General features: G+C 40.4%; 1 protein-coding gene across 1 annotated transcript in view; it reads right to left on the reverse strand.

Moving 5' to 3' along the window:
• Nucleotides 1-685: 685 nt before the first annotated feature.
• Nucleotides 686-18,975, reverse strand: part of PCCA (propionyl-CoA carboxylase subunit alpha) — a gene marked incomplete at its 5' end in the record, with an annotated part of 272,842 nt that continues 254,552 nt past the window's right edge. The window contains 3 exons of the mRNA XM_057366229.1: nt 686-1,171; nt 4,398-4,475; nt 16,833-16,973. Coding sequence (XP_057222212.1) covers nt 1,103-1,171; nt 4,398-4,475; nt 16,833-16,973 — 288 coding nt within the window. The remainder of the gene's footprint in view (nt 1,172-4,397; nt 4,476-16,832; nt 16,974-18,975) is intronic.

An 18,975-nucleotide genomic window follows, 5' to 3' on the forward strand; every position in this document is an offset into this window, starting at 1 on the left:
GGGGTTAATTAGCAGTGTCTCAGTAACACGAAGAATGTGTCTTCAGTTGGAAGTTCTGAGCAGAATCAAACTTTTCTGGTTGAACATGAGTCACCAGCCTGTCACAGTCTTCATCTTTCACCTTCCAGTAAAGGGCCCAGGCACCTCTGGCCACARYGTTTCTTTCTGGGAAGTGGCAKGACTCTGCACATCCTCGRCAAGAAAATGAGAGCAGGCCCGCTYCTCCCTGAGCAATCCCTTTGTCTCCCTTTCCTGTAAGAATGCAGGAGGAGGCCTGGTCTGAGGGACAACACATGCYCTTAGCAGTACCTTGGGGCGGCTAAAGAGGTCTGAGGATAGTGCCAGCTCCTTCTGTAAAGACTTGCATGCAGTGATCAATATCAAGAAGGGTGGGGAAATAGAGTATGAAGTTTGAATAAAAGAATTCCCTTACAACTTTAGATGAAAATACATGACAAAAGTCTGCACTAGTAAAATAAAGCCTCTAATTTGTAATTTAAACCTAGTCTATACAAAGTATTCAAAATATAATATCATTATTTTAAATGTATAATAAATAAATTCTATAATAATTTAYTATTAGTTAAATATTAATAAATACCCTAATTCAAATTAAATCTGATCAGAATTTAATTAATTGGTGGTACTTCTGCAGCACTTACATAGAGCAAAGGAGAACTGCTCAGTGGTTAATTTTTCATCCTTGCCAACCATTCTGTACAGCCTGGCTGGGGCCTCAAACCAAGGACATTGCTGTGGAGAAGACAAATCAGATTTGGGCTTTTGTTGTGTTTTCTTTTTTTTTTTAAAAAAAGAGGCTTTTCCTGTTTCAAAGCAGAAATGGTATTTTATTGATTTTATTTGATCCTGAAAAATCAAAGCATTACAAAGGTTATGTACAAGTATTTCTGGAAGTAAAAATCTGGGATCTGTTGCCAAGATTTAACATCTGTGTTTGCTGTCTTAACCACTGATACAGTAAATATGCCTGTATAAAATCTTGTGCGTAGCACCGTTCATTTTCTGTGTTGAGTKGTCTTAACATTACTTTACAGATGAAAATAATAAAGGCTTAGTTAATTCAACAGTGTGGAGGCAACTTTCATTCCAGTTCCACCAGCAGATCTCCTTCTCCAACGGTGTCACCAGCCTTGCAGTGCACAGCTTTCACCTAGGGTACAGAAACAGCAGATTTTAACYYTTCCTCWGTGGYSWGGTGAAATCAATGGCTCGGCTGACRTGGCTTGTATTGCACAGAGCACTGYRTCCRCATGCACGGGGCGATGGCCACTGTRCCAYGTGAGGACACCCCAGGGACACAGATCTGCCTGTGCTGCAAGGGCCTCGAGAGGCTGAGTGCTCCACCTCCAGAGCCCAGAGCTCRGMTGAGTTTGGAGTGCCAGTGCTTGACAAATGGTGTCCAACCCTGTCAGCTATTCAGGTACCTACCATTAGCTGGTTTGCTTACATCAGAGGTGCTTGAAGACCTGAGTGTCAGATAGAGATGGCACTTTTTTAAATTAAAAAGCACCTTTTTTTCACCTGGTTCTACTGCTGTTTGTTTTAAATCAGAGGACAGACTGACTCTTCAGCACTCACGCTGGGACGTTGCAATGAAATATTCCACYATTTCTTTCATTACAGTTTTTTAATATAGCTGTATTTTGGAACTGCAGCCATGAAGGGGGTTTCTCTCAATCTCCAGAGAGTTAGGATAGATGATTCAAATCTGAATTGGGATCCTTAAACATAACTGAACTTGGCAAAGGGCTACCATTGTCAAATAAGTACAGCTATGTCTGCAGATGAATTACATACTCATGCAGATTCCTGAATTTAAAACACAAATATCTTATACTAGTCCCTCATTTCCTCTATAAAAGGCTGCAACATGTTTGAATTCCCTTTCAGCAAACGGAGCAACAGAAAATATTTGAAGCTGTGTAGAGTTTGCTTCCAGTATTAATTCAGAGCTCACACTGACATGCCCAAATCCTTGTTCAGCTCATTCCAATCATCCAGACACTACACTGGGCTCCTGAAGCAAATCCATAGCATACCCCAAGTACCAGGCTGTGATGGACTTACTATTGTCCACATCCAGGTTTGACAGTCTAAAGCCACTGAGCTGTARGCAGATCTGTGGCTCCATAGAAATGATGCTGAGCACGGGCAAAGACAGCGTGATACGTACAAACAGGGGCTTCATTTCTAAATGGCAGCTCGGAAGCGAACCCAATTGCTGAGCCTCAATCTCCTCACGGATGAATGCAGTGAGAAAAACATTCTACCCCTTGCTTTTCTTTTTCTACAAAGCCAAGGTTCAGCAAACATGGGAGCTAAGCAGTGTTTCAAACTCCCCACTGATTTCTGCTGTGCAGCGGGGCCGGCTCCTTGTGCTGACCCAGGCACAGCTGTGGTGTRGAAGACAGGAGGCTCGCCAGTTCCTCTCCAGCTTTCTCTCATTTTTAAACCACCTGCAGCTGGAGTAAACTCAAAGTAGATAAAAACAAGCCACTTTTCTCACAATTGCAAACAGGAAGATGGGGTTTGATACAGAAAAAGAATTCAAGGCAGGAATGAAAATGTGAACGTCTTCCAACTGAAGACAAATGAACTGAGTTTCAAAACAGTTTCAAAGCATSAAAACATGGACTAACAGCCTGTGCCAAACATCCCATTCCTGTGGAGAGGCCAAGTTATTTTAGCACTCAGAGCCATGACTTTGCACTGCAGAACAGGATGAATTCTGTTCAGCAGCTTCATTTCTACACAGCCCAAACCTTTTGTGCTTATTCAAATTCTTAATATTCTAAAGATTTAAAATGGGCACACCAAGGGGACATTGCAAGGTGCACAAGGCCTACTGAATGGCCTGTGCACCTTTCACATCCTACCTTGAAGGATTAATAAACCAAATACACGTTGTGGACAGCATCTGTACTGAGTGGGAAATATTTATTATTGGGAGAAGTATAAGCAGGATKGTAAGGAACAGGCCCATGGATTGCAGAACACCTTGGTGGGAAAGGGCAAGTTAAAAATAAAGGGGGTAGGTAGAAGAGGGAATGGCATTTTAATAATAAATACTAGTTAATCCAGTGGATGCAAAGAGCAGCAATAAGGAGTCCAAGAAGCACAGATGAAAAAGTAAATGCTTGGAAATATTAATCAAGTGAGAAAATAAATTATACAGAAATTAATGCATGAAACAAAATAATAAAGTGGCAATGCTAGCACAAAAAGAAAAGGAACATACTCCTTCTCTCAGTGTTTTTTTCTCTTGAGACCCAATTTTGCGCTGGATGTACTGGAAGAGTCAAGTCCTGGGACCCAGCCTCAGTGACAAWTTCAGAGCTGTGCCAAGTAAGCCTTTCTTGTAAACACACAAACAGTCCTTGGCATTGAGAGCCATCCTGAGCTCTCAGCGAATCTTGCCAGTGGCAAACCCCGTCCGTGCCCGCAGTCCGGCTCCCTGCTGCCTCCCTGCGGGTCCTGCCCTGGGCTCTGCTTCAGGGACAGCACAGGGGCTTGACCCAGGCACAGATGGGCCAGGGCAGATTAGGAGACAGCAACAGAAGAGAATATATAATCCAGATCCAGACTGTGCTCTCCCATTGGAAAGGATAGATCTGGGGTCCATGTCTAGGCAATGGTTTCAGGCTGTGAATTATAATCTGGCACAGGGATGCTCTGAGGTCCCAGCTTGAGGTCTGACAGTCCCCAGACCAGCTGGGGTTTAGGGCATGCCCTTGTCACATAAGCTTAACCAATTCCCTGCCCAGAGTGCTGGTTTTGGCACATCCTACACTGCAGGAAAGTCTCAACTCCACAGCTGCAATGTTGATCCCTCAGAAGAAAGATATCACAGTGCACAGCCTTGCAAAGCTTTACAAATGTGCAGMTCTAGGCTTGATATTTAACAGTCATAATGATAAAAAAATCGCTGTTTTCTCCCTCCTGCAAAAGCATTTTCTATGGCTTGTTCTGGGTRGGATTTTTTAATGTCAAATTGTTTGCCATTAAATAATTAACTGGCAAAGAGATCTTTCTTCAGTTGCTCTCTGGAAAAATGAAATTTGGAGAAATGGTCTGCAACACCTTTCAATTCAAMTTGGCATTGCAACATCACAGAAAACAAATGATTTAGGAGAAAGAGTGTTATATGAATTTCCAAAGCCAGTAAAACTATTTCCTGCTGAGCTATCTAAGGCTCGGAACTACTTAACAGCATTCACAGCAGATGCAAATGTTACAAAATTAAAGACACCTCACTTTGAAAGACTTAYAACAATCAGACTTAATTCCTTAACAACCAGAATCCTCCTTTTTTCCTTTTTAAATTCTATCCTGTTTGACAAGTTGCATATGGTTTTAAGTGACCTAAGGTAGCTTACCTTGCCTGTTTTAGCAGCAATCATACTGTTCTGCATTTTCATTGCTTCAATTACACAAATCTCTTGACCTTCCGAAACCTGGTGAAATTCAAGCAGTACAAAATGAGGATGGAGGATTTGAAATGTTCTAAGTGTGATGATTCTTATGGAAAATAAAAGGATTATTTTATTAAATGCTATAAAGACTTCCATGACACAAATCAAGTCAGCCAGTTACACAGTCACAACACAAATGACAATCACGAAACCRGCAGTAAAATAGGGAGAAAGAAATYACCTGCTTAAAAATATCACCCCAGGCAAACTTGAAAGGCTCCTCTCCCATCCCATCCATTGAGCTCCAACTTCTACAGTTCACATTCCACAGCTCACATCACCACGGTTCGACATCAATTAAATGCAGAGCAAAATTTAATTTGTGCATTTTTGGCTGGGGAACTTTTTCTTTGCTTCCCTGGAGCAGGGCCCACAGACACTCATACTGATTCAGAAGCCAAAAGTTTCTTGGCAGATGTCTGCGGGACCTTGGGCTGGAAGATCCAGCAACACCCAGTGGGCTGATGCTGAGGACAATGTCACACCTCTGCACATGGCAGCATTGGATGGCAGCTGATGACTTTGGACTGACAGAAAGGAGCACATCTGTGAGGAGCCACCAGCTCTCATCCACGGGGGAGACACCACAGAGACAAAGCCATCACTTTCACCGCGGCTCAGAGCTCTTAAACACTGAGGTTTCCTCTTTCTGCTTGTTTGCTAACAGACATGTGCAAGCTCAAGGTCACCAGGAATCCACAGGGCTGCTCTGCTGGGCCCCCTGTGCCTCCCAGTCAGATCCTCTCTCCARTGTCTTGGACCACCTTGTGCAGAGGAAGCTGCCACTCAGGGCTTAACAGTGCTGGAGGGGGATGCCTGAACATGAGGGGCAGAAGAAGGGATTCAGAATCCACTCAGTGTAACCCAGTGATCAGCCAGTCATCCCACAAAAATGATGTACGCCAGAGAGGGAAAGGTGCCAGGCACTATGTGCCAGGATTTAGCACCTGTACACTCCTATGGGACGCCTGGTTTCCAGTGCCCACTGCAAGTCCTTTCACTGGGCTCTTTTGCAGATGGAGTCTGCCATTCCCTCATTATCCCAGACGTTTGGGATGCTTTCACTCTGATGTCCAAGTTTCATTAAASAGGGTAAACTGAAACCTGCAGAAATCTGATTTATGTACTGCTATATGTGCCAGTGCCAACAAAATGTTTATATATACACATATATACACAGAGATATTTCTCTAATTATATGTAAAATGGGTAATACATATTTAAGGACAACTGTGTACTTCAGAGGAATATATTGACAGACAGATGTGAAGTCAGAGATCAAATGCATATTGCATGAAGAACATTCAAAAAATTTAAGTAAGCTATTTTTTTCACTAACTGACTGAAAAGCACTGATACCTGCCTGTGGATTCTGAGCAAAACAAAACAAAAAACATTGCATTAAAACATTGCATTGCACCCTTTCTCCAACTGACTGGCAACAACAGTAAGACAGGTTTTGGAGGGTAAATATGAAAAGCATTTGCTGTGGGAATATTATGTACKAACTGGATACAGAGAATAACCAAAACCCAACAATTCACCTGCAGAAATTCCATCCTGAGCTTCAGGCAAGCATTCAAGTCATTAGCAGGTGTCCAATTCCGTGAATAGTATCAAAGACTTACTCTTTGTCCCCRGTTATTTCCCTTCTATTCCCTTTCCCTGTCTTTTGTCTCCTTCCTTCCACACCTGCTGCTCTGCCCACAGCCTTGTCCCAGCAGCTCACTCTTCCCTTCCTTTCTTCTTCTCTCCTTCTCCTACCTCATGGCTTTTCTTCCATCTGCTCTGAACTTTCGAAACATTTCTGAGGTTAAGAGAAAGCAATGAATATCTACTTTGGATTAAGAAGGCAGGGAAAAAATAAGCAAGAAAATTTGCTGGAAGAGAGTTTTGTTTTAATAATGCTATTATTAAAATATGCATTTCAGAAACAACTTTGCCATGCTCTGGTCAAGCTCAGCTATCAGARAGCCAAGACCACAGGCTTCTAGAGGCTGCTAAAGACTGAGATGCTGAAGAAGACAGATATCAATTCAGCAGTTTAATTTCAAGGCCACAAGAAACTACTTCCTTCATCTGTGGTGTTACATTTAACTGTAACATGGCTTCATCAGGAGGGTGGTGTGCAAATGAACCAGTTAGTAATTATCTAAACAGAGTTCTGGAAACACAGCTTCARGAAAAGTACAGAATTATCTCAGTAAAGTATGGTAGTAAAATGCCAGGAAGTATTAGTGATTGTGGGATGGAAATATCCCTTAATCTGAGCTTCTTCTCTGTTTCCCCTCTTTTTCAAAAATAAAGTTTTTGTGTTTTATATAATACCTGCTGGGTTGATGACAAAGGAAGCAGTGTCTGGGAAGGAAATAACCCCCTCAACCCACAAAATTTATAGTCAAAATATCCAGYTAACATCCAGTCCTATTAATTTGAAAGAAGGAGGCTCTTTCAGCAGGTACCACGTGTGAAAATGCCATCTCAGTACTTCTGATGATGTGCAATTTGTTGAAAATTATCTTGGTGCAAGTGTCASTTAAGCACAGAAGTTTAATTACTGTTCTTATGTTAAACCTTTACAGCTCCACTCATTGTGTTGAAAAGCGACAAATCCTAAAATTAGGCACTTGTATCTCTCTTTCCTCTTTTTCAGTCTTTTGGGCATTGTCCAATTTCTTTCATTCTATAATTGCACATATCCTTTTGCCTGYTATTTAGCCTGCAAATGAAAACCGCAGAGATGTGTACAAGTTCTTGCTGTCTAACTTATTTAAGGATTTATCYGGACCATTTTTAATGCTGCATTTTCACAGTATAATTTATTTCTTTCAGTGGATGGTAAACCAGTGTAAACCACCATCTTTGCATTTCCATTTAGAGAGGTCTCAGTGATGACCCAAATCTGTCAAAACAGGCAACTAAAATCAAACAAAAAAAAAAATCTGATTTATTTGAACCAAGTAAAGTAAAAGGGCTTCTTTACTTAAAAGAAATTAATCTCAGCTATCTTTTTCACAGAGTTGCACAACAGGCAATTCAACCTTTATGTTGCTTGGTATACTAAAATAAAGAGTGATTAACTGCAAGACCTGCAGTTTGTATTTTAGCAATTTATTTCTGCATAGTGCAATTCAAAGTAGCTGTTCAGTTTTCTCCACAGAGTGAAAAGGAAAAAGAAACAGAAAAGAGTAAGAAAAAAAAAAAAAACAGAAGAAAAATTATCACTGAAGAATAGGAGGATAGTTAACATGTCAGTGCTGCTAACAACTGTAATGTGAATTTGGGAACAGTCAAGGGTGCTGTTTGAATAACTCAGGGACTGCACGGTCGTGTTCTTTCTGTCAGCCAAAAGGTTGCGCACAGGACAGGGACATTTCCCAAGCAGGCAACTCACACCACAGGGTGGAAGCAGAATCTGAGGAGCAGCAACGCCGCGCTGCTCTCATTGCACCTACATGAGGGCCATAAAGACTATCCACTCTCAGAGATAGGGCTCTTTAAAGCTCAGAAGCACGAAAAGACAGCGCACACCCGAGGGCAWTGCTACCACGGGATCTTTGTGAATATGGTACACTTTCTGCAGACTTTTGTGCGTCATCGGATAAAGACTTAATGATTGTGACAGGACGTCTCCCATGTTAGGCTTACAAAATGGTCACAAGCCCCACAAGTCTTTCTGATAAACCCAATGGGCACTGATGTATTTCCCCGCTCTCTGTCTAATTGGTGTAAAGTTTGCAGATCTGAATCACCGATCTTTTATCCAGCTTGCTGCGTCCTCTCCTTTGACATGAGGTCAGGGTTCACATTCGCATCCGATTATCGAAGTGGCACTCATTAACCGGCAGCCTGCCTYGCACCAAAATGAGTTCGCTGGAAGGGGAACTCGGCCCATTTACTCAGCAGATTTCAGCATTTTAAGGAGGCCTGAATGTCACACAGTATTGCTACGTTTTGAGGAGTTTCAGACATCTCCAGCTGATGATTAATTGTGAGTGATGGGAAATAAAATCCAGTAAAGCCAGCTGCTTGCCATGGTCGGCAAAATTACTATAATGGATATAGGCTGCCAATTTTCCAGTTTTACTGGCAAGTCTTCCAAGTGTAATTAAGGGAAGTTATAAATGATATGGAAATCTATCAAGTCCCATTTATTTTCAGAGGACTCTTTCCCCTGAGACTTTTATCTTCAAGCTTATAGTTTGCTTTGTTGTGCTAATGATTTAAACCACTTCTTATTTCTGATTAAAGCCCCCAATATCCTTCACAAGAAGTTAGATCCACTTTATTYAGAAGGATTTAAAGAAACAGAAGCCTTTTTAAAGTTGTGTTTGTAAGCCATGCTGAGTTCCCACTTCCTCTGTGGAGRCATAACAGAGCATCCTCCATCTTAGGCACCTCACTACCATCTGGATTTCTGCTTCTGACAGATTCTGGAGACTGGGAAAGATTTGGTAGGGGAGAAGGGAGAAAAAAGAGTGAATAAAAAAAAATAAAATTGTAAAAATCTACCATCAACAAACTCCCAACTTGCCTCCCAATACTAAATCCTCCAAAAACAAAGATCGTAGGTGCTGCTCAGACACTAGGCATTTAGCAGAGTGGTGTTGCTCACTAATGTTGTTTGATTTGGAATAAAAGCATGAAAATGATGTGCAAAGGCCTAAAATTGGAGATGTAAAGGATGACTGCACAGTATTCCATTTCTCAATTTCATCCTTCAGAGCCACAAAATGGGGGTGATACAGTTACTGGATGAGATTTACAGTAACAGCTGTGGTCTTCCCACACAAGGGAGGACCTTCTAATGGGCTAAGGTCTGTTTTGAACAGACGGGGAGTAGCAAAACAAGGTTCCCTATTAAGGGTGTGCAGTAATATTCCTGATAAAGAAAATGAGTAGTGGTAGTCAGATTGCTTTAAAAGACCTAAATCTCCTTTTGCTGTTTAAAAAGAAAAAAAMAAMAAACMAAAAAMCAGAGCTATTTTAGAAAGTGCTAACAGCTAAATAAATGAAAGGCATGTAAATGTAAGGGTTTGTTTTTTCCTTAATCTCCTCCCTACAAACTGTAAAGAATGCATAGGAACCAGTGCCAGGGGCATATGGCTTTCTCCTGTGCTGAACATTCATACAAAAGACAGGTTCATCAGTCATTGGAGTATCTGGATAAAAAATTAGCTCCTGATGGATGGTATTTAGAGCTTACCTGCTGCTAGTACATTACCAGAGAAGCACAGGTTTTGAAACCCACATGACATTAGAAACTGCAGACCATGAAATACCCCACGTGCAGGCGCGCTCATAATGTACGCCAGGTTATACAAAATAAGAAATAAGCTATTTAAACCCTCTGCCTAAAATTGGGCCCGCTGCAAGGAACCCTGGGTCAGCCCTACACAGGCCAATTAATGCACAGCATCTGCTGTATAGAAGCCATGCATGAAGCACTTCCGAATGATTTCAGCAATTAAAAGAAAACTGTTTCCTGCCTGTTTTGACAGCAACTGTTTCAATGCAAGAGTGAGCACCAAATCATTGTGTGCAGCTGAAAAAATTAAGTCTCTTTTTTATATCTTGTGAAAAGGAGGTGGGAGGGATGAAGATTTCTTACGGAATCGGATCGTTCTTTTGTTGTCCGACATTCTGTGTTTTTCTGCCAAATTAGACAGAAGGCTCCGAGGGTTTACGGGGCCCTCTACAGTATCACCTTCTGGTGCACTGTGGCTCCCTAAAAAGACGGATCAATATCAACCCTGCTGATTTGCCTACAAAAGTGAAAATCCCTCAATTACATTTTTAAGACCATTATATTTAGAACACAGGTGCTCTGATGCGTAACATTTTTAAGGCTCCTCGAGCCAAAGTGGAAAAAAACAATGACAGCCCTAAGCAAATATGAGCTTAGATTTGATTAAAAGTGAAGTGAGAGTTGTATTTTATTGGTGTCTCCTTTCCCATCTTTGGGAAGACACCAGTAAACATCACTCACAATTTCCACTGTGCTGCAGCTTAAGTCCCTGTTGAGCCTTGTAAGTAAAAAGGGACGATGCAGGATAGTGCCGTGTTATCCTCTCTTGTAGCCTTCTGCAAAATAATTGCAAACATGCATCTCTTTTATGCTTGTGCAAAACCACTGACAGTGAATTAAGTATGCATTCACTGTTTATGAAGATACTGGAATTTTTGTTTGTTTATTTGTAGTTTAAACTTAGTCCATGCTAGTATCATTCCCTTCCCAGATTTTTTTCTCCCTGACTTGTTGGCAATCTGGCAGCCAACATCCAACAAGAAAACAAATCAGGAGGAATTGGATGAGCAACAATTGCAATTCCTTGGCATTGTCCATTACTATGTAAAATAATTAGTGCAAGTTTTCTCTTCTTTCCAAATTAACTTTGAAACCAGAGCTATAGAACTGCAAATATAATTAGCAGCAATTAATAGTACTTGACAAATCATTACTAAACTTTTTTTGCCACACTCCTTTAACGAATGAATCYGAACATAGCACATCCCACATCTTCTGACCTCTGACTAAAGGTCATTGATGTCCCCCTGACAAGCAATCAGCACTGGTCATTGCACTCCCACTTATCCAAAACACACTGCCCCAACTGCCTCTGCCATCCCAGGGTGCTGGGGAAGTGATATGCAGGCAAAGCACTTCTGGCGCTGCTCTTCTGCTAACTCAGCCCAATCTGTATCAGTCAACTTTTTTTGTAACASCTAAAAAGTTGTTTATTATTTAAAAAAGCAAAGCACACCAAAATAATAAAAAWTTTWAAAAAATATATTAATTCATCTCAAAGGATTGGCAACATTTTTCCCCCAGGAGTAAACTCTAATAATGCTGCCTATTTCTAACTCATCACAATAGGATTTCCCTCTTAATTGCATCGTACTCAAACACAATCTCAGATGGTGCAATTGCATAAAATATATAGTAAATGCTTTTTTTTCAAGTCAAATAGGAAAAAATACTTAAATACATTATGAACAATTATTATAGTTAAGTCTTAAGTTTTTTTCAGTGTAGCCACAATTATTATTTGTGGCCCCATGTAATAAAAATGGTGAAGTATTTGAATACTTTTACTCTTGAAATTATACAACTGTGAAAAAGTTTTCATTTCCTGTTTACTAACAGTGTTTTTTCTCCCCCAAAGATAATTAGTTTTTTCACTCCAAGAAAATTATCAAATACATAGAATCATAAAAACTATGTGAGGTTTGTGACCATCTTTTGTCAAGTTTGCAAATTGCCTTGAGCTGTCAAGTGTAGTTTTTATATTTGCTCTGAAGAACAGGAGGGAGGAAAGGAGGGAAAGGGAAAGGAAAAACAATTATAAGAAAAAAAGGTTCACACACAAGAGAAAAGTATTATTTGAACTAAATAATATCTTACTAAATTATWGATACCATATTCATCCAAATAGAATGTGAAACTTAAGCAAATACATTTTTACTGTTTTAASCTGGATATTGTTTGTCTGCTATAAATTCCAATTAGTATAAGATTGAAAAGATAATTTTTTTAAAGATTCTGAGGTCTGAATGGCAAATACAACTTTAAACAACACACAAATGCCTGACAGCAATAGGTAAATTTATAATTTCAACTTTTCTTTCACAAGAATGAACGGTGACAAAACGAATTTAGAAAACTATTTTGTTTTGGATTTCAGTAGCGAGCATTTGAGCAGTAGAGGTCAAGCAAAACATCTTTTCCCACAGCAAAAACTTCCCAAGGCTTGTGAGATGGAAAATCATGAATTAAGTTTTTTTTAACTATTCTTCTAAAGAATAACAAGAGAAATTGAAATAAAATGCATGTTGATAAATAAAACYGTACTGAAAGAGGAATGCATTTTAAAACTTTTTCCTTAATTACTTYTAAAAAGTGGAAACACAGCAATGTCTTTTTAAGTTATACAACTAAAAAGGCAGCTTTCAAATTAACCAATTTTGAAATTATTGAGACAATTGGCGTCTACATTTAACAGCTGACATTTTGGTAGGAAAAAAATCATCCCATGCAGTATTAATACCCTGGCTACACTAGCATCAATCTGAAATCACAAGAAATTTTTATATGAGAAAAGTACATTTGAAGAATGGCTTGAATGGTGACAACTTCCAAAACCTGGAGTAATCTTGACCTACCAGAAAGACAGGAAATTTAGAAACTTACGTTTCTAACTGTCCTCTTCTTTTGGCTGTAGTCCTRCAAAGACTCAATAACACTGGGGTGTTTTCCTTCTACATATTTATGGATTGGGGGAATCATTAAAGTGGTTTCAGGTTGCCAGGTATTAGGCATTAACTTATTGACCARTGCTTGGCTTAGTAATGACACCTGTCCTGCCTAATATAACAAAAAGAAAAATGACCAACAGAAACATACAGCTAAGAGAAAAACACCTTCRCATTTCTGACAGACAGAAAACTGAAAAAGCAAAAACTACATCCATAGGTGAAAAAATACAACAAAAGCTGCAAGGCAATCAGGACAGCTAAGATCTTTCTTTGTTGCTGTGGWCAGTTCAGACTACCAAAGTTGGAATCAGTAGTGGGAACACTTTGAGCAGCCTGCTTTAGGTACAACATTGCTTTCCCTGTGCTACCATTAAAGAGCTGGAGCTTTACCCACTCCTGCACTTGCAGTGCACAGAATCCCACATGCACAAAAACCAAGMCAAGCAACTCAAGACAAAGAAGGARTATTTTCAAGTGCCTGCCTGTGYCCTGCCCKCTGAGTAAATAMAAGAATTTGTGCAGCTTTAGTAGGTTTTAGGGTGCTGTCTTTGTGGTAGCAGTGGTGAGATTGAAACCACATGCAGTGTCATCTCCACACTCCAGCGTAAAAATCCTGCTGTGTGCTGGCAGGGCTGGCTTGTGCTGCCACCAGAGTTCCTTGCCGGGACTCTTGAAGTCCAGTGGTTTCTCTGGCCCATGGCACCATGARGAACCAAAAAGTAATTTTCCCAAATCCAAATTTCATCCTAATGCACACACTCATTAATGACCTACTCAGAAAACAAACACGCAAACGTCCTCATTCCCCACTAAGGGATATATTTCCTATATTAATGTGGCTGTATTATTATGAGGAATGTAACCTAAATTTAAATCTTCTTTCCCTAAATAATATTAACCTTCTTTCCAGTCAGMCAGATTTCAAATTGTTTCATTGTTTGTGTTGCTTTCTGCTTCTGAATGCCTTCATTGTGCTTCCAGGAATAACTGAGTGACAACTAATTACAGTCTTCTGATCACATGAAGGAAAATAAAGAAAGTAGAAAGTAACTAAAAACCTAAAGAAATTGGCAGCATCACAAGTTCTGCTTCTCTCTAAATGACAAACAGCACTTCCCCACTGTGTTACTAAAATCTACAGATCATCTTACAGACAAAAGAAAATAAATTCCTTGCATATGCAACATCTTTTGGCAAAAAATGAATTGAAAACTGCTTATCAGAGCAGCTGGGTAGAGGATGCTCATGCAATCTTCCATCAGGCTTCACCAGACCAAAGCATTTCTCGGCAGCAGCAGCCGAAAGAGAACACAATGCTTCAAGTAAAAACAATGACACATCGAGTGGGGAGAACTAATGCAGAGATCAGCAGTGCCCTCTCACTTGGCTATGGAAACACGGAGAGGGACTAACAGATGCCATATGCTCTACCTGCCCAGGCGCGATGCCCCGGAGCTGAACCGTAGGCAACAAACACGAGTTTGCAAGCGCGGCTGGTCAGACAAAGATGAGATGACCCTCTCTGGGCGCTTTTTCACCATTTGTAAACTTACACCTGAGGGAGGGGGATGGCAGCTCAGCTCCCCGTGCTATGACCGCTCTGAGAATGTCTCAGAGTGAGCACAGGCACTGGGCTGCCCTAACGCTGTAGTGCACAGCTCACATCTCAGGGGAAACACTCTCGGAGTAGCTGTAAGCAGACAGCTCCATTGCTGGCAGCGGCAGCACCTGAGGGGAAGGATGGACAGCCACCTCACGTTCTCCCATTTTTCAGCTGTGCTGTTTTCATACCCCGTGTAAATTTGAGCCGCCAAACCCCATTGCAAGCACACAGAATAGGAGCTACTYAAATTCCCATTTCTCCAGCACACGAAAGAAATTAGACTTTTCCCAAGCAGTGCAACAAAAAGCTGTATTTATCAGGGAGCTACAGTTCCCTGCCCATCATGCCTTCAGCAGCTGTAGTGAGTGAGCTGGTTTCTGACAGACAGCCAAGACGTGTAATCTGAATCCCACCATCCCACTGCTTATTCAGTGCCGAGAGCTGATGTTACCCTCATTCGCTTGCTGCCTCGCTTTTTTCTAACGTTTTGACACTAGTCCTGAAAAGGAAGGATTTAAGTTAAACCCTTTTCAATAACGCAAATGTGTTTTTTGCAATTAAAGCCACACAATTAGCAATGACAAGCTCAGGTCAGCAGAACATAGATTATGCTGTTCAAATGCTCTGCCACTCAGTGCCTCCAGCAAAAAGCTGCAGGAGAGGAGAAGAGAAAGAAAAAAATCTCGCACACATTATTTAACAACTTGTGCTCTGATGCACAGCACCACTTGTGGATTTATGGAGGAAGGTTCATTTATTTATTTACTTAAAATCCCTTAGGCTCTGGCCTCCTTCTCCACTGGTTGTATTCCTTCAAGACAACAAGAACTATTCTTCAGGGCAAGAAGGCTGGTAACATTTAGAATTAACTTCTCAAAAATAAATATTAAACAAATTTGAGAAGTCTCAAAATCCTTGACTTAAAAATGTTTCCCTTACCTCTTCACAAAAAAAAATTATTTGCTTATAATCTCCCTCAATCAGCCACTTGTATTGCCTAGACAAAGAAAGCAGATTCCTCTGTCCATGTCATGACACACTGATTAATTTTAATTGAATATTGTTCTTTTGTTTTAAAGTGTCTAAACTGTGTGTGTGCATGCATAGATCACAACAGAAAGCTAAAAGAATTTCTAATTTCTAATCAGCTTAATTTAGATCTGTTTCCTCTGAAATGTCTTTATTCCATTACTACAAACATAGGCACCTACAGATCTTTTATATTAACACCATGACCCTGCTCTCCCTGCACACAGACAGAAACAACCATAAATTCCAAAACCAAAACTGGTATCATAGCAAAATGTAAGCAAATACACCACAGTGCCAGAATGTTCAATAACTGTCACCTAATAAGTGCAATGCTGATTTTGGACTTCAGATCTTGATCTCTTTTCTGAATCATCTCTCAAGAAAATCYAGGTTTAACTGCCATAAATTATGAACGCTGTGACTAAAGCTTTCTGTTTGTACCTAAGAGCCATAGACATGTTTAAGGCATCWTTTAACTGACAATAGGACTTTCAAATTAATATGCATGATCTGATTCAAATATTCCTGTGTCTGCAATCATTCCTTTATTTTCAATGCTTATGAGAGATATGAGAGGTAAGGGCCCTGATATTAAAATTAAAAATAACATATGACACAATGTGGTAGAATTTAATATAAAGTTGAGTTCAAGTCAGTGTTTATACACAACTTTAAAACAAAATTTGTTTCCAACTCAATGAGAGGTAAGAAGCACTGGAAATCCCCAAGACAGCACCTGCATAATCCTTTGCCCTTCTTTATGGCAAGTTTATTACTTTTGCAAGACAACTACTACATGAGACTGGAAATTCCCAGCATAGAATTCCCAACTCGGGATGCTTATGTGTCTTGCAAAATGATAACATAGGGCTTCTTAAAAAAAAAAAGAAAGAAAAATTACAAAGAGGGTAAAGTTAAATATCTGTCTATGTCCCTTTTTTTAATAGTAATATTTTTTTAGTAATATTTCAGGGCAGGAAATCAACAATCTCCTCCTGGTAGCACTAACAGCTTACATACACACACACACACACACACACACATACATACACATACATATGTAAACTTACATGCATATACACACACATACAATTTCCTTCCTTGTACCCGTCCTCCCCCTCAAGGCATTTGGGATACAAAACCAATATATTTCTTGAGTTTCTGCTGTGGACTTTTATCAGGCTGAAAATTTTCCATTTAAAGCCAGTTTAATTYGAATTGTTCTTCATTATTAGGTTTTATAATTCAAATGAAAAACAGCATACATCCTTCAGCACACTTTTTTCTACAGGTGATGTAAAAAAAACAAAACCAAACAAACAAACAAAACCAAAACAATTAAAAAAAAACCCACATCAAACTATGTGACCTTTAGTTTCACTTGCACCAAGGAGAAATTTCTGTAGGATATAGGATAAAAATGCACATATATAGATCCCATTTCTTACCATGTCCCCAGGCTTGACAGAAACTGCCACCACASTTCCAGGCATGGGAGATCTCAAAATGCTGGAGGTGTCCTCTGCTGCTTTCTCTGGCATGTACTTGCTCAGCTCCGCAGCAACCTTCGTCAGTATTTGCAATTTGTACTAAAGAATAGGAAGAGGATTGTTTTAGAAAACTGTACCTTGGTGAATTCCAGTCAATAACCTGCATTATTTTATGGCATGTTTTTATGCAATACATCTGTTAGCTGTTCTTCACAGGAGTTCTTCACACTGTTTGAAATCTTTATTCAGAGTTTCATTTTCAGGATGTAGAAAGAAAAATACGCAACATTAAACTGCAGCAAAACACTCATAAAAGGAAAGAATCAAGTATAGTAGAAGATGTCAGATTCATTTTAAAACTGGGTGTAGAGAGGGGAGATGCAAATTTAAAAATAAAAATGCCCYTATGCTTGCTGCACATTGTCTTTGATGGATAAGGAATATTGAGGGATTCTTTTCCAGTGCAGTGGTAAATGGGAAATTGACCTTTTGGGAAAGTCTGCCAGACTTTCAGTGACATGACTGATCTTAAACATTATGTTTACTTTTTAAACATTTCTTTTTACCATGTATTTAATGTTTGAAGTTTAGTGACTCGCTTAGATTTTGCAATTAAAACCTATTAAACAATTTCAATTCTGATTTTTCATGCATAAGCAGAACAATCAAACGTTGTTGTACAGAATATGCTTTATCTGCAATAAAAACCATTCAGCAGCCGTTACCTATCTCGAGAAAATAATGTTTTCTCTAGTATGTTTTATATCAATTAAAAACGGAAGGGAACATGACGACTCTTAGGTGGGAGTATCCCGTTAAATAAAACCTTTCTGAAGACATAGAAATGTTGCCTAAACTGATTTAGGCCCCAGGCTTTTTAGTTATTAAAAACTTGCAATCACTTGGCGCGCCCCGTGCCCTCGGACAGACAGACAGACGGACGGACGGGCGGCACCGGAGCCGGGAGGGAGGGAGCGCACGGAGCCAGTAGATGGCAGCAGGTCTCTGTGTGACACTGCCAGGACACAGCCAGCCAAGGCCAGCACCGCGCTTCATCAATAATTTAAACAAAGGTTTTAATAATAAGCATTCGACGGACGGCATTTACAATGCAAATGCGTATTTTGCTGATGTAAAGTTCAACACCTTGCTTGGAACAGTATGTTTCCCTCCAAAACAATTAGCTATTGTTTTATTAACAATAAAATGTCTTTACTTTTCATTTTTACRTGGACAGAAAAAATCCGATATCCTTATGGTGAAGGTAAAGGGGGACTCTACCTTCTGCTTCTGTAGGAAGCGGAACAGGGCATTTAGAAATACATGCAAAAGGTGATTAACCCTGCAATGACATCTTTAAAATGCAGCTTTCAAAGACGAATTAAAACAACCTAAGAGGGGATTATCATCCTCCACAATTGGTACGTGGACACACAACGTTTTGTGAGGTGAACAGTGCAGCATTCGCTCGGAAATGCTTCTAACCAGAATAACAGGGAAATTGCCACATGAGCCGATCCTGCCACCCCACCCCACCCCAGTAATTGTAACCGAGCGGCACAGCAATGTGTCCCCGAAGCTGTGAGTGGCACCCAAAGACCTGRGGACACCCATTCCCTGTGCCTCGCTCGGCCCCGACGTGGCACGGGCAAATCAGCACCATTTTGTGTGCGAAAAGCAGCCTGAACCCCGAGCCTCCCGCGGGCATCACCGCGGCAATCGAGGCGGTGGCACTGGCATTTCCCACCCCAAACACGGGCAGTTCTCTCCCAGCCCGGAGCTCCGGGCATTCCCTCCTCCAGGAGCGGGGACACGGGCACGAGCAGAGCGCGCTCCCGCCCGCGGGCACAGCGCAGGCCGCGCCCGGAGCAGAACTGGTGACACAAGTTGCAAATAGAATTGCAGCAGCGTGACAAGTCAAATAATAACATCTTATGCGTGTTTCTTTACTCTTGAGTGTCTGTTTTGCAATCAAGACGTACAAGTGTCTGCCAGTTTCTGAAGGATATGATCCTTAAGTGAAATTACTGTGCAAATAAAAGCTTTTTACTCCTATTAAAATTCATCTGAGTCATAAGTGGCAAGGAAAAAAAGCTTGCAG

The sequence above is a fragment of the Malurus melanocephalus genome, unplaced genomic scaffold, assembly GCF_030028575.1.
Source record: "Malurus melanocephalus ecotype Western Australia unplaced genomic scaffold, MMel_1.1 scaffold_61, whole genome shotgun sequence".
Taxonomy (NCBI): domain Eukaryota; kingdom Metazoa; phylum Chordata; class Aves; order Passeriformes; family Maluridae; genus Malurus; species Malurus melanocephalus.